Source organism: Apteryx mantelli, chromosome 2, assembly GCF_036417845.1.
Source record: "Apteryx mantelli isolate bAptMan1 chromosome 2, bAptMan1.hap1, whole genome shotgun sequence".
In the NCBI taxonomy this organism is placed as follows: domain Eukaryota; kingdom Metazoa; phylum Chordata; class Aves; order Apterygiformes; family Apterygidae; genus Apteryx; species Apteryx mantelli.
The window spans coordinates 119,165,815-119,182,572 of NC_089979.1; the positions used below are offsets into that span (position 1 = coordinate 119,165,815).

At 39.8% G+C, this 16,758-nt stretch overlaps 1 protein-coding gene across 6 annotated transcripts in view; it reads right to left on the bottom strand.

Annotated features, from left to right (window-relative positions):
- Window positions 1–2,020: 2,020 nt before the first annotated feature.
- The window catches only part of TRAK1 (trafficking kinesin protein 1), a 145,168-nt gene continuing 130,430 nt past the window's right edge, over window positions 2,021–16,758 (bottom strand). For all 6 annotated transcript variants that reach the window (XM_067291345.1, XM_067291344.1, XM_067291341.1 and 3 more), the window contains 2 exons: window positions 9,748–9,850; window positions 2,021–4,934 (listed from right to left, as the gene is read on the bottom strand). In XM_067291345.1, the coding sequence (XP_067147446.1) occupies window positions 4,136–4,934; window positions 9,748–9,850 (902 nt within the window). In that variant the 3' untranslated portion in view covers window positions 2,021–4,135. The remainder of the gene's footprint in view (window positions 4,935–9,747; window positions 9,851–16,758) is intronic.

Consider the following 16,758-nt stretch of genomic DNA (forward strand, 5'->3'; position numbering starts at 1 on the left):
CTTGTACAATTGAGGACATTGTGCTACCCAGGGTAAGGCAACAGTTTATGCAGAACCAGCAAGCGTTTGTTTTGCAGCTGGTGAGAACTTGCAGTTAATTTACTTGAGGCCTGAAGGATCACTGGAAAGCACCCATGCAGCCAGCAGTTCCCACCAGAAACAGGTGAGACCTCAGGAGGTGGGTAGTGTCTCTGCAAGGAAAAGTACAGAACTGTGCAGGGCACTGCATTACGCTCAGATTAATTTTCATTACTCATACTACTGACTTCCAAATCTCTTCAGGTGCAGTCACATCATTTTACCTTCCTGTTCTCTTCTGCACATTCATTTCTTTTGCCTTTCCTGAGTGATACATCACTGTCACTTATGCCCCATTGCACTGTCAGTGAGCTCAGAGAATGAAGCTTCTGACCAACATGACAGCTGAAAGGATTCAGAAACCGGACTCATGTGGCTGGGCCCTCATATTAGAGGGGCAGGAAGGTATCACACAGTACCACAAGCTCCTGACTTCGTTCACTGCAGTATCCACATAAAACACACAATAAGCTTGTAAAAAAGGACTAATTATATTTTCTCCTATTGTAGTTAAAAAAAATTTTTTTTAATCATATGTCAGACTAGATATCTTCTTCAAAGGGCTCATGTCTTTTAACACTACTGTCTTGCAACAAGATGCATGCAGGTAGACTCCGTGATTGCAAAAGTCCCTCCATGTAAATGGGAGTCCTTTTAGGCTCATGCTTCTGACCATAAATATTTACTTTTTAGAGGAGGGCAGGGCAGAACAGATCAGGTCCAGAGGGATCACGCAGTATCCTGATACAGCACTTATCACTAACAAAATGCAGTTTTCTGAGTAAAACTTTTCTTTTTTAAACCAATTACATCCTTAAGCATCAACTTTCATTGAGAAGTCTCACTACAGGTACTCTTTGGTGCTTCTTTATTATCTGTTCTGCACATCTATGACAGTTTCCAGATTTCCTTCCCATTTCCTACTCATCAGAAAGCCTCAGGGCCACTCAGCTCTTCCCCTTTGCTGGAGTGGTATTTATTTAACTCAGCTGGTCCTCAAGTGCCAACTGCTGAAGGCACCATGCTACTCCTCCCAGAGTCCCTCCCAGTTAACCATTAACTTTCTGATCACAAGATTTCTGTCAGGCTCAAAGTCTGACAGACAAGAAGGATCTTCTCTCATCAGCATGATACCCGTATGTGCGCAGTCTAACTCGGCACCAGCCTTTTTCCACGGTTGTTATACAGAATGATACCATATTAATGAAAGTTCTCTAAAATGTATTTTGGCATCTTTGCTCTCTGGTTTTTCTCTCTGCAGCAAGTATGTGGTATCAATATTATTCTTTCCCTCTCCATCTCACACACACACTCAATATATGAGGCTGCATTTCCCCCAAAGGAATCTTCCTATGATTTATTGCCTGGCTACCCCATTCTCCGGTGAGCTCCTTTATCACTGCTTAGCTCTCGCGGTGGGTGCAGCTTTTTCAAGTTTCACATTACCTGGACGTTTAATCAGGGGGCTGTTTCCTCCCTCAGTAACGAAGATACTAGCTAACAGCAGACCTCACTTCTGTCTCTGTTGGAAAGCACAGGATGTTTCCTCCTTACTCACCTTTGTACTTTCATATTTTGTCACCACAGTTTTTACATCATACTAAACAGGAGTTCAAACCCTCTCTCTCAATCAAAATACACAGCCCATGTCACACCCAATTGTTCTCGCTTGGAATTCAAATGGGGGTGGGGGGTGGGGAGTGCACCCACTTCTGTATTTTTTCTGTTCTGACCTGAGTAAGTTTCACCAGTTCTGACAATCTTAAAAGTCCCAAAACTCTTTAACCACTTCTATGTCTAAGAATAAAAAAAAAAAACAGATATGGTGATGCCCTCTTGTTTTGCTTTGATGGAGGTATGAAAGCAAGGGACCAAGCTGGGAGATTCATCACCTTAGGATAACAACAACAAAAACCTGAAAAAGCTGAATAATACACAACAATGCAACTTTTCTGTTATTTTATTGATATTAGTGAAGAAAATTTAAATTTCATCTTTCTGATGCATTACAATTGCTTTCTCTGGTGGGTGGACAACTCCTACTGCTTATTTAAAGGCTAAATAATACCTCCCAATTGCATGATTAACTTCTACATTTTAAGTTCTCATGTGGTATTGCTTTCTTCCTCTGGGTATATAAAATGGTCCATTAAGTCCATGATTTTTCAGAATCAACTGTTATTCTATCTACTGTTTTAAGATACATTCAAATAAAAAGATACTTAAATGTACTTGCAATAAGTGCACACATACAACAGCAAGAGAGCTGATGACATTTTACTAAAACATTTTAAGTTCATAGAATAAATAGAAGTCTTCAAACACATGCAGTAATTGACCGATGTGTTTTTTTTCTTTCTCAAAAATATCCTTAGTGTCCATAGCACTACCGTAATAACTACTTCATTCAAAAAAACCACCCATCTCTCATCACAAAGACTAAAAGACAGTTTCATTTATACAAGAAATTATCAGTGCTAATGATTTAGTAACAGTCTGGTACAAATGGCAATTCATGGCAATTACATGTAGTGTGATTACAGTAACAACAAACAGGGAGCTTGATTTAAAATGTTGCAAGAACTGCAAGGAAAAGAAAGCAGATGTTGACCCCCCCCCCCCCGCTTGCTGCCCTCCCTCAGCTGCATTCTAGGAAGAAGCTCCTTCTTGACCATTTCAGTTCCAAACTATTTCAAATCTTTTTTCAAGCACCTAGCAGAAGTTTGGGAGAAACAGAGAAGGAAATTCCAGCGCAACTTAAGATCTCCTGGCTGCAACCAAATGTTGCGTGAGGTCTTTTGTTTTCTTCCCAAAAGAGGCAAGGGGTTATGTTTGGTTTTGGGAGGTCTTTTTTTTTTTTTGTCTTTTTTTTTTTTGGTTTTAAAACACTGTGGGAATAAATTTTCACATACTTTTACCTCTGCTAAGGTCAAACTTTTTTTTCTTTGAAGAAAAAAAAAACAGGAAAAGGGTAGGAAAGTATGCTCACCTTGTTTACAAGGCCACTTAACAGCCACTTGACATGCATAAAACCTGTAGACCAATATGATCATCAGTTGCTTTTCCAGCTTGTACCATTCCGTTACTAAATGTTTTTGTGGCTCTCTGCTGAGGTTTCAAGGACACCTTTTCCCAATACTGCTTTCGCTACATGTTCTTTCATGACAGTCTTATCTGCCCATGTGTTCCGCAACGCTGACTTCTAGGAAGTCAGCTGCCACGTTTACCTCATCAGTTGTGAAAATTGTTCTCTTTGGGGGTACCGGCAAAGTGGCAGCAACACATGGTAAAGCATCTTCCCCTCCACGATCCAGTGCAGCATTGAGAAAACAAAACAAAACAAAAGAAGTCACACAGAATATAAATGTGCCAAATGAAACAGCAGCAGTAGAAATACGTCAATGTTCCAGGTCCCCAGCAGGCCTGCTGACCTCAACACAGTATTAGTTCAAGTTTATCATACTAGGGGGAGGAGGGGAATACAGAACAGAAAAAGAAATGTCTTCCATTCAGGCATAATAGCCAGGCACGCCAATAACTCAGCTCAACTCATCTACAAAGGTAAAGTTAAAACAACCAAATACTAAACTGAGTGCTTTCTTCAGCATATAACAAAGCATAAATGCTCCCATGCTTCATGTGATGTAATCCGAGGTCTCACCTAACACATTCAACCTTCCCATGCGCCTTCAACTATCAAGTTAGGCTAGCTACAGAATTCACTTTTTCTAGTCAAGTTATTTTTTGTTGTTTTTCTTTTGTTTTTCAGTGCATCTTAAAAAAAACCTTTTCAAAAGGTTAGCAAGTTAACCTTAATACAGCAATCACAATGTAGAGCCTTTTGCACTCAATTGAACAGTAAAATAATCCAATTAGTTACAATAGATCTGGTATATATTTACACATTTTGTACAAATTTTACACATTTCTCCCACTAGGCACAAAGTTGATTTGTCAAACTCAAGAGGCAATGAAGGGCCGGGGGAAAGGGGAAAGGGGAAAGAGGATCAGAGAAAGAATTTTTATTTAAAAAGACTAGCTGTAAAAATAAAGTCCTTCACCGTAAGCTAGTTTGCTTCGGGAGCTTGGTTCCCATGAGGATTCCCGAAGTGAGAGATGTTGGGCCTTTCATCTGCATGCTGGAACCCACCATGGTGGGGAAGCTCCGGTTCCTTCGGATGCCTGTGTTCAACTGGATGCCCCCGATGGCACTTGTCACAGCAGGGCAGCCCAGTGGGAGACTGTCTTGTGCCAGGCCTCCAGGAACAAGGGCCCTCACCGGTCCTTGTGCCCCACAGAGGAGAGATCCCTGGTCATCAGTTAAAGGAGGAGCTGGCATTTGCCCTGAACTCACAACTTTGGCGATGCCAAACCTCTTGACTTTGTCCACGAGATTAAGGTTGGAAACAGACACGTCAGTCTGACTTTCACTGTTCCTGATGTTCTTTTTATTCCTCACCTCCTTCAAGATCGAGCTCGCAGGCTTCGAAGCCAAAAAGTTGTCATAAGGTGGGCTGGTGCACTTGAATTCAAAAGATGGAGGAGAAGATGATGGTGTCTGCATAGGTGAGTTTGGTGGAGTGGAAGGAATGATCGCCATTTTAGGGGAGTATGTGTTCAGGAGCGTGCCTTTGCTGGCTCTGTCCCAGCTCTGTGGATTGTACACTGCTGCTGAGATGCCCCTTTCCTTCAACAGCCACACCAGCCCCAGAGACGTGCTCATTGTCGTTGTGGATTCCCGGAGGTTAGTGAAGGATTCGGCCAAACTCAGACGCCGAGGAGTACAGGGAGTAGCCACTGGGGTGCCTTTCAAATTGCTAATGCTGCCACAAGCTGGAGTAGGTGCTGTGTTAAGGCTGAAATCAAAGGAGGAGTCAAATTAATCTCTTTACTCAGGTACTAAAACCTATTGCAAGATTTTTAATTCTGAGCATGGAATTTTATCCATTTTGAGTGTGCACAAGAAACTGACATTTCCCAGGTCCTCCCAAATGTGATGACAAGTACAAAAACGTCAAATGCAATTCTTCACTTTGTATGCTTTACCAGCCAGTCTCATAGGATTAATACATTCCCCCATACCACATTTATATTGATAAACTATTAAATCAACAGGTTTGTGATCAACAGCTCCAGTTTGGGTTTTTTTCCCCTGATCTACAAGCTGTCCTAACTCCCAGTTGCTTCCATGAGACAAGGAAGCGGGGGTGGGGGGGGTGGAACTTTGACCAATAATGTAAGACAGACAGATTTGCTTTTTAGTGCCAGTTCTGAGCACACATAATTGCTAGTTATTCTAATAATGCTGGGTCACGGCAGGGCCAACAGCAAGGAGGGGAGGGAACGTATTTGCTCCAGCAGCATTTGTAGTAAGGTTGCTGGAATTTGGTACTGTCATCAACAGGCACTTCTGTAAGGTCAAACGCTCCTTCCCTTCTCATGTTTTGATGAATTTGCTGACATTTAATGGGAAGAGGACAGGTGATCTGACTTCTGAAGGAGATGAAGGGTGGTGGGAACAATCATCAAAAGAATAAAAAAATACAATCAAGCTCTTGGCTATCAATCAGCTAACATGTAACTAGTAACTCAGCAGCAACCAAACATGACAAAGAGCCATTCTACTGTTAACTCAGTGTAACATTGATTTCTATAGCATGAAACAAGGCTAAACTTTCTACCAATTCTAGTTCTTTCTTCTCGGAATAAGCTATATACAGGCAGTGGATGAGAAAATGTAAATGGGGAATAACCTACACATTTGAAACAACTGACAAACATTACATAAATATGTTTATTGCTATCTTATTGCATTTTTTTTTTAAACACACTACTGTTGGTTATTAGGGTTTGGGATTTCTTGAGGCATATCAAATAGCATTTATTCTGGAACATTATCCTCTCCCCATAAGCCAGCCATGCAGAGGAACATGGATGTAATTCAGCATCTATCTCCAAAGAATTACTAGCACAAGGGAGACATTCCAATTCCTCTACACCACAGTAAGAGAGCTCATGGCAGTGCCAGTGTTTCTGGCACTACAGGTCCACCCTTTTCTTAAAAAAAAAAAAAAAAAAAAAAAAAAAAAAAAAAAAAAAAAAAAAAAAGTTAGTTACAGATTGGGTTAGCCACAGCACGTTTACCTGTGAATAATCCCTACTAAAAATTTATGGCAGTCCAGGGAACATCGCTCACTGAAGACAGTTTACTCTGTTATTCCATAAACAAGCAATGAAAAAACACTCCAAATTCAGGTCTACCTGGGAGAATTCCAAGGGCTCCCTGCAGCTTTAAAAAAAGCTTTCCAAGTATTTCTAACCATGCAGAAATGTAGCTTTTTTGCCCCACATACATACATAAAGTGAATTCCACAGTAATATTGCATAGGTATGGATTCACCTCTCTAATGGCATTTGAAGGGTCATGAACAATGCAACACTGATGCTAACAGAGTTCACTGACCTAACAGCTCACCACTGCTGAAAGAAGGAAATCTTCCCCTTCATCTCGCCAGGTCAGCAAGCAGAAGATGTTCAGATTCACACAAGCACCAAAGCCAATGCAAGAGAGGGAAAAACTAAGCAGCTAGCTGCAGGGATAGGGGAAAAGAGTGGGATCTCCCCTTTTCAGCAGAGCTAAGCTGTTGGATGGTCTCTGCCATAACGTACAACTTTAACTTAAGTTGGTTCTCTGTATCAAGAAATGTATCAAATGGCCACAATGGGACAATTTGGTTGGATTTCTAGGTGTATGAGAAGTCCCAGGTCAATGAATGAATTGCATCTTTTTTGTCCATCTAGGCAAAAGGGTCTGGGTTACATCTTGACTGGAATTTACAGTCTCACTTTACCCCTTAAGTTAATGAACTCTGTCAAGCCAACACTACTGTGAAGCATTTGATAAGACTACAAACTCTAGTCCAGTGATCTCCTGAAAATCAACAGTATTTTAGCATCTTTAGGACACTCCTTAATAAAGGGAATATTAGCCTGATGATATGACATCTTAAGTCATGTCTTTTTTCCATGGCTAAATAGGATCTGACCAGCAGGATCTCTACAGTCATTCGGTACTGTACCAACCCCTATAGAATGCAAGAGCAACTGCTGAAGGATTTTTTACACCACAGCAGTGATTCAACATGGAGTCCCATATATTCCTACAAATAAACAGTAGTGAAACACGTTTGAAAGAACTGCTGAGTGCCAGTATTTGAAAAGCAGCCTTGCTAAGCAGTCCTGAAATTTGTCGTCTTGCACCACCTCGTGGGTTTTGGCTGTCAATGTATGTGGCAGACAGGCACTAAGATCTCATAACATTTCCTTTGTTTTGCCTGGCCCAAGATCAGTGTCAGGGGAGGTTTCCTTATTGCAGAGCTAAGAAGGCAACACACACCCACTGTAGCAGCACACACGCACTCTGAGGGCACAGCTGAGTGGAACGGAGGCATTAGTTCACAATTCTTCTCTTAACCATTGATGAAAGCTACATCTTCTCAGCTTAGAGTTTATGATGGCAGCACTAAAGAGCAATGACAGCCACTGTGGGTATCTCCCAAACTGGCTACAAAGAGAAGTACAGAAGAAGGGTTGAAAAACATGAGGGAGGGAAAAGAAAAAGGAAGAGAACTTACTCTGGGAACTTACTCTGACTTTCTATAGTGCAGGACCACATACGTTTTGGAAACGCAGACACGAGTATTAGCTACCAGGCTTTTAAAATTTCCTAGCCATGAGACAAAAATTTTTGGACACTACTGGCTTATAATTCCAGTAGCTTCATTCCTTCCAGCTCCAGGTTTCAGGCACACAAATACTTAGATTAGTATTTCTACTAATTTGTCAGCACAGGTATACACTACAGTGCAATTAAAAAAAACCCAAAAACCCTGCAAGAAAGCTGTTGTTATGCTGGTTCCACTTTGCTTGCTTGGGCATTGCTTTAAGTGGGAAATATTTTCCCCATCAGACTGACCAACATTGCAGGGCAGCCCAGACACAACCACAAAAACAGACGCAAACTGGCCTCAGCAGCTGAGCCCAGTGACAGTCTCCGAGTAAGATCTAGAAAAGAAACAGACAAATGAGCACCTCAGATGAAATTTAGTCAGGTTAGAGCGTAGCCTGGATTAGAGGTTAGATTAAAATGCAATCAGGTAGATAAATATCTAAGCTCTTTGGGTTAGCTGGTGCCACACACAAACTAGCATTCCTTCTACGTGTCCCTGCCAACATAGACGCTGCTGGCAGCGTTGCTCACCCCCTGCCACGCTGGGTCATAGTGTCTGCCCTATATCTCCTGTCAGCATAAGGTGACATAATGCAGTTTCCTCATCCTCCTCACATGACCTGTGAAGAATCATTTATAGCTTAAGGAGCTCCTCCTTACCGTGTCTGCTGAAAACATCACATTATTTATTTGGGTCTTTTTCCTCCTGAACAAATGATAAACTTTGGGGTAAATGAGGCACCTGAACATTTACTGAATGTAGCTGGCAGTTATGGTTTGTTAGATTTAGTAACCAATATAATCGAGGAGTATAATATAACCATGATTAACAGCAATTCATCAAGAATAAAAGAGATACTTTTTTGGCTGCAATTCTTAAGTAACAGTGAATGGAAAGGAAGACAGAAGAAGACAGAGAAGAGAAAAATCAGCTAGGCCATGATTAACTAGCTTCATTCAGAAAGAGAAACAGAGAACTTACATGTCATCATCATCTACTTCCTTTCCATATATTTATCACCTTGCAGGTGCTCATATTTAAAACCCTTACTTCTCATGCGTTCCTTAGGTAGTCAGTACCCATCTGCTGTCTACACAAATCTAAACACAGCATCTCTGAATGGGTACCTACACAATGGCACACTCCCACATAAGAGCTGAAAGGGACAGAGAAAGCAGTAAGGTATTGTCCTTTTAAACAGAAGAACACACTTAACTGATTTCTGATTTGCTACGGAAGGAAAGTTCACTCTTTAGGTATGAAATTCATTCGTCTTCTCCAATTCTCAAGTTTTCACCTTCCAAAAGGCTGTGCCTATACACACTAAGTGCTCTTATGAAGCCAGTTCACTAGTTTCAGTCTAGCTACTATTAATTCATTTCAAACAGTTGCACCAAGGAACAGAGTAGCCAGTTCCGTGTTTTTGATTAAGTCATGTTCCCTCTGTTCCTCAGGTACTTCCTGGACACCGTTGAAGCATCTGTTACTACACTTCTTCACCTGCTCCTCCCTTTTTCTTCTGTACCAAAGATTTCAATTCCTCCTCTGCAGAAGGCGCTCTCCTCCGTTTTTGTTTAGATGAGACAGGAAATGCATACTTTGGTCAATGCAGCAATGACCATTCATACAGTGCCTATAATTAGTTAGGGTGCAAGAGTAGTCAGCTTTGGACACTGAAAGCCAGCTTAATTATATCTGATTCTGCAACTTTTTAATTGCAGAATACAAACATTTAAGGTATTTTGGTTGCCTTTATAAAACAGTATATATGCCTCTCAAATAAAATCAAGTTGGAGGAACTAGAAATGAGAGGAATCATTTGGGGTTTGTTATAATCCACCAATGTGGCTAATGCATTTCCTTACGCTACTGCTTTACATTTCCTCCACAGGGGAACTCTGGCGTAGCTGCACTCTTGGCCATGATGGGAAACCCTTACCTTGGAGTGACTCGTGTGAGTTCATCGGAAGGGTGCAGAATGCGGCAGGTGGTGAAGGTGAAGGTGGAGTTGGTTTGTGACATGCACTTCCCAGGATGAGGTACTAAATTAAGAAAAAAGCAAATTCTTTGCATTTTGCACAGAAAAGAAAAAAAACAAACTTCTGTGTGTTGGTATGACAGATGCAAAAAGTCATGAGGTACCTCAGACAGGATCAATGCAAGAAAAACAAAATGCATAAGCGTTATAGTGTTCTAAGAGATTACTTGTTCTCCAAATAAACAAATCTAGGACTCCAAGGCCAGCGCTAAAAAGCTACGCTGAAACTTCCCAACCACTAACATTGCAAGCAAGTCTTGCTCCAAACAGCTTTAAACAAGACAGTGCTTGAAATGCTAGTTCTCATCTAAACTAGAAGCTTTCATCAGTGGGAAGTTACAACAAATGTTTGCTAGTACCAGCTCAGGAGCACTAAGATTTTCTGAATGCTCATGCATTTCAGGTTTTAGATTGATCCACAAAAAGGCATCCCCATTACTTTTCTTTTCAGTAATGGATCCAGCTTGCTAATGCTATAGGAACATACAATGAAGAGCTGGGTGTGAGGGATATGCATAATGCTATTTCTCTAACTATTTGGCTTTTCACATCCACAATAAGGAACTGGTAGTTGTTTGGATCCACTACTGTACATCTGTGACAATTCTTTTGTGCAAGTGTTTTTAAGGTTGTTTAAGAATGTATGTCCTCAGCTACATTATATAGCAATTTTTGAATATTTGTGAATAGTTTCTGAATATTTGTGAAGAGTCCCACAAATGCAGCAGTAAAGATGCTATTCTGTCAGATTATCAGTAATCTGGGAAAGAAGCAATACAGTTCAATTTAAAACAAAAACAAACCAAAGCACTTAAGCCAATTTCTTTTTTCTCTGTTGTGATACTTTTGTGGATATATTAATTTGCTGTACAATGCAGCTGTGGCCACTGCAAAATAATTAGAAAATTTAAGAGCCATGCATCTGAAAAGCTGACTGAAAAAAACACCGAGTTAAATATCATATCAAAGATATCATGATTGCATAGGTTACCTTACTTTATAACCAAAATTTGCTGTGATCAAAAGACATGCACAATAAAAACTGTGTGCAACTCCCTCCCCCTCAGTTCTGCCCAACCCTCTGAGCCATTCCCTGAATAAGCCACATTTTAATACCACAATACACAACTATTAACACATTGCAAAGGACAGACAGACAGACCAGCTGGACCAGACACCATTCTGAACTTCCAGAGACGCTTAGCAGAAGCAAGGCAAGTCTTAATTGTGGCTGTGTTCCCTTTTTCATATAAAAAGTATCACAGCTCAAAAATAGCATGTGCAGTTAGGTAGTCCTTTAAGGACACAGCAGATCAGCAGTGTGTAGAGCATGGGGAGTGTAAACAGTGGAAGCAGAAGAAGTGGCTTAGCAAACAATGTGTGACCTGAGATAACTTGTCCATCCAGTCAGTACTAGGGATGTACTGCTATACATTAAAGAAGGATATTAAAAAACAAAAACAAAAAACCCAAAACACCCACACTGGAGTGTCATGTTAACACACTCAAATGTCAGCACAGCATAACATAACAATAAGCTCTACTTCACCTCCAGAGACGGTAATTATGCTTCAGGAATCCAGCTGCTTTAGAGATTAGTGTGAACAATATAAAAGCTATTACAAGGGAGCACAGCCTAGCAATCATGATTCTCTCCATATTGTAGAGAGTTAAAACAAAATCTGGAGAAAAAGCTCAGATAACTGGACATGAAAAAAAATGGTTATTTAGAAAAAAAACAAAGGACTTAGACATAACTAAGTAGAAACAAAGCAATTCTCCCTGGATGATGAATAGAGAACAGAGTAAAGCAATGCTAGCTTAGGACTGCAAGCTCAACCCAAAGAAGCACATAGCTGTAATATAGAAACTGCATTTCCCCAGTTTGTAATATTCATTGGACATTCGCTCAGATTGGAAACAGGCACACTGAAGATATACAGCTGCATTAGCAAAAGCAAGACTCATTGCCATTAATGAATCAGAGATAGGAGAAGGCTGCTAAAAGTAGAGAAGTCATTGATCCTAGTAAGAGGAGACAAATTAAAGTGATCAAAAAAAAAAAAAAAAAAAAATCAATTTCCAAAGATGTATTCCACCCTCAAATACCACTAAGAAAGTCCTGTACCAGCTTCATCCTCCTTCAGTCAACAATGGGGTGTATCATATTGCTGTTGCATTTTCCATCCTTTGGACACAATACAAAGACAGCGAGAACCTGTTGCTGTAAACGAACAAAGTTCATAAAATGGAAACAAAATGATTCATTCCTAACTGAACAATTTTACATAAGAATGATCAAATCCTGAAATGGTATAAACTGGTGAAGAAGTAGTATGTAAGTTTATAACAACAGAGACTATCTTCACATGTACAGCAAACCATTGTTTTAAATATAAAACTGAGTGATGAAGAAAACCAGTGCAGAGTTTAAGGGGAAAATCCTTTTCAGTAAACAAAGCTTATCTTTCCAGTAAAGATCTGCAATACCGATGGCTAAAAGACTATCTGCAGAACCCTTCTTCCATCTGCTTTACACAGATTTGACTATAGGAAGATCTGTTCCATGTGCCCATGGGTGTAAACAAATACTTTTTATTATACCCTTTTTTTCAAACAAGTGGATGATTAACAATGAAGCTTCATATCTGCATGAAAAACAATTTGTACATAATGCAATGTTTTACAAAGTGTACAGAAACATCATGCAATTTTATGCGTCAGGAATCCACAAACTAAACTCTAGATGGATTTTCCCCCTAGATTAAAAAATCAAACTAAACTTTCTTTATCTTTTTAAACTCTCTCAATCAGTTCTTAGGCATTTTGGGAAAAAAAGCAAACATAGCCAAAAGAGAGTCTTCTATGCACACAACATGTTGTAAAAACATGTTGTGAAATACTGCAAAATAGACAGGTACTGTTCAAGAAGCTGACTGCAGAGAGCTCCATCTTCTGGCCAAGCGGAGCCCTTCCCTACTCAAAGCACAAAGCTGATTTTACAAAGCTCAGAGCTGTTTCAGGTCCAGCTTGAGTACTCAGAGCTTACAGAGGTCCATTCTGCTTGGTGCCGGCACTTGGGACACATCCTTCTGTTCAGGGAATCCTCAAAAGAAAAACCTGGACCTGGGTTTTCAATCAGCTTGTGCAGAGAATAGTTCAAAGGTAGAGTAGATAGACTAATGGCCTGTCCCATCCACAAAAAGGTAGCAGACAAATTGAATTTGAGGACGGTCTGTAAGAGGTAGTTATACTAAAATGGCATTAACTTTTGCAACATTGGGTCCAGACTAATTCTCTGTTAGGTGAATAGTGAGGATGCAGAGAGCTGAAAGTGGCCAGTAAATCTCTGCATTATATAAACACCTGTTTGTCAAATACAGAGTTATATCAATAAAAACTTAAAAAAAAAAATCAAAAATCTTCAGAGTATGACTTGATCTAGAGTGGCGCAAGAATCAGGTTTTATTCCAATTTTGAAGCAAGCCACTCTGCTCATCATTTCTTTTGCATGTTTTAACAAAAGGAAGAGACCTAGTTCCCTGGTCCTTTGTAAGAGAGACAAGTGGGATTTGTGCACCCCTTTAGCATGGGCTCGTTAGCCCAGGGTGAAGTGATAGTTGGGCCATGGAGTTCTTAGACAAACAGATGGTATTTTAAAGAGTCAGAAGTTTATTTTATTGCTCTATAGAAAAAAAAAAATCTCTGCCTGCTTTGAAAGAAGGTATTTTCCTCCAGTGGTATCATTTGGGATACAGGCTACAGACTTCACTTTTGGCATTTCTGTGCCACCAACTCCATTCTCAGGTAAGGTAAAATTACCGAAAACCAGGTGGCAAAAACATGCCATGAAAGTACACAAGGCAGGACAAGATTGCTGCTTCACCTACTTGCTAAATTCAGCAAAGTTCACCCCTTCCAGTTGACAGAAGGTGAAAACGTTGATACCCAGTGCTACCTGCACTGAACACTCTTGGCTGGCAGAGCAGGGAGAATACGGGATATGCTGGAGCCGATGCATGTATGGCATATTATCTTAAATACCTTCTGAATTGTAAACAAAGAATGTCTATAGTAAGGTACTTCACATGGGTAAGAAACATGCAAGCTGCAAAGCTGAGCTGATTTGACTGAAAGCCAACACAGTTAAAAACCTATTTAAGTACTCAACACTAAGCATTCAAACAGCCTACGCCGGGCTAGGGCTGTATTTATGTCTTCCATCACCTTTTCGTAGCAGTGAGCAGTAATGTTCAGAGAAGAAAAGCAGATAAAGAGGTTAACTACTAAAACAAAAGAGATGTGTGATACACAATAGCTGTAAAATGCAAGTATGGCGCTATCCTGAAGTGGTGTAGGTGCCTCCTGAAAGAAACGTTCTTCCAACGGTGGAACTGAACGCTCAGAACCTCCCAGAAGCCATATTTCCACGCCAGGAATACTACTTTTACGTTCCTTAAACAAGTGACAGTGACATTCTTTTCTGAAGATCTACATTTCTGGACTTTCCATTTATTTTGCCTTTCGGAACTGCAAGAAATTAAAAACTGAACAAAGGCAAGTATTCTTTGGATAGGATTTTCTTAGCTTTCTTTTGGCTGAGGTATGCTTGTCATATGCATACAATTATGAGGTACAGATGTGAAAAAAATATAATTTTATGCAGACTAGGATACCTGCATCAAAAGTCTAACATTTTAACATGCATAGATCTCAAATGCTAACAAACAGTTTTCTCTTAAAGAAATAATTAGTGTGAAATATTCATACCATATTTAAAAAAAGATATATTTAAATATGCATCAGTACCTTAGTTCTAAGACGATTTACAAAATTTATTACTTTTCTGTACAATGATAACCTCTTAAAAGCATATGTAGTAATCCCGCTAAAAAACAACTCAGACTTAAGGCATTCATTATGTGTTTTCATAATTCTAGGCATTTATTTGGAAAGACCTCCATGTCACTGTTAAGGTCTAAAAATGAAGTAAGGAGGGCTGATCCTGTAAATCCATGTAAACATCTTCCATTGAAAGCAAAACAATCAGTCAATGGAATTAATAAGCACAAGTGCTGAAGGATCACTTCCTGTACCCAATTAAGCATATCCTGAATTTTAATTAAACATAACCCTTTTAGCTTCAAAATGGCTTTGCAATTTGTGTTTGTTTGCATAAAGAAATGTGCACCTGAAAGATAATGAATTAGAAAATAGACTCTATACAGTTTTATGATATACTAGAATTTGTTTTAAAGAATAAAAATATATATTGAGGTGACTAAAAATCTGTGCTTCAACAGTTACCTGTCCTAGATGATATTAACAGAGCTGTGTCCTATAACTTCTTCACCATTCCAATTACTCTGAAAGTCTCCATTCAAGTGACATAAAAATTTCTGGGTGTTAGCTGGAATGACAATTCTGGAATTTACAATCCCCAGTCAGGCTACTGAGCCCACACACAATTTGGTGGTTTACATAGCTCCAGCAGACCAATTGCAGGTCATAAATTATGTTTGTGTTAATTTCTTCCAAATTTGTTCAGTGCCATAATTGGGATATAATCTGAATATATGTTGAAGAAGTCACTTGACATATCAATGCATACTACTGTTCTTAACTTTGGAACAGAAAAAATTAAGGATCATATTTTTTTCCTACCTAGAAAACAGAGCAATTCAACAGAATGATTTCTGACCATCACTCAGCAAGAAACAACTGGTACTCTGTTCTGAATGTATGTATTTTGGCTGCAAGAGATCTTTGTCACTACTAGCAATGTTTGCTTCCCTGGATCTAGTCATTAAAAAGACTTTTCTTAGGGCTCATCTCAAATTTGCATAGAGCAGCGCCTGTATACACCCCCAAAATGGCAATAAGAATAGCACCTCATGGTACTCTGCCCAAGAACACCTTCCTTGCAAAAAGGGTAAGAGAAAACCTTCAAAGCATACAGATCAAATGATGCAGGCACCTACCCGAAAGATTAAGATGATGTACACCTGCTGGGAATGATCCTTGAAGGCACTGCATTTCCAATAATGTTTTGTTCTCACATTAGAAGAGCTGTACTTATAGCCTGGCAGACTCTATGGTCTGCCAAAAGCAACTGTAGGGAGATACTTTCTGGTTTTTATGAACCTCCAACTAGAATTTTCACAGTGGAGCTATCCTTCATTATAAAGAAAAACACTACCACTAAACATTTTACTTAAAGTATTTTTCCTATTCTTTTTTTGTTTTATTTTACTTGCACACTCCCCAGCAAGACCTTATTCTGTACAAAGCCTGGAATCGCCATAAGATCACACAAGTGACAAGGTCACAGTCTTGCGCTTGTGACAGTGCTCTACAGAAACACATGTCCGTACGCCCAGCGGCACCCGCACGGAGGCGCACCCCTCCCTGCACGGCATTTCCTAGCAAGAAAGCAAGGAGAGGCAAAAAGAATGCTGAGGCGGTGTTTCAGAAGGAGCAGGGGTTGCACAACATTTAAATACAAAATAACTTCAAAAGCTAACCAAACACCGTCTGATCTCATAAATTCTTCTGCAGCGGAAAGGCTGTGGATTCTAAGCAGTACTACCACATTAAGTGCCTATGCTAAAAACATCCACAGTACCTCCTCCATGTATACCACCTGACAAATTGCTTCAACAAAAAGCAGATATGGCAGGATCTTTACCTCTTCAAGCAAGGCAACCAATAACATTGTGGTGGCACATGGATGCTCTTAAATCCTATGCAGCTGGGCCATTTGGAGAAAGGGTAAAGGTTGGGAAATTGAAGTTTTAGGTGGACTGATTTATTCTACACATAAGTTATTCATTTTGACAAATTTCTGTATTCCCATAATGTACCAAAATCATTCAGTAAGCAATACAAGCTGAAATGAGATTACTAGCAGGA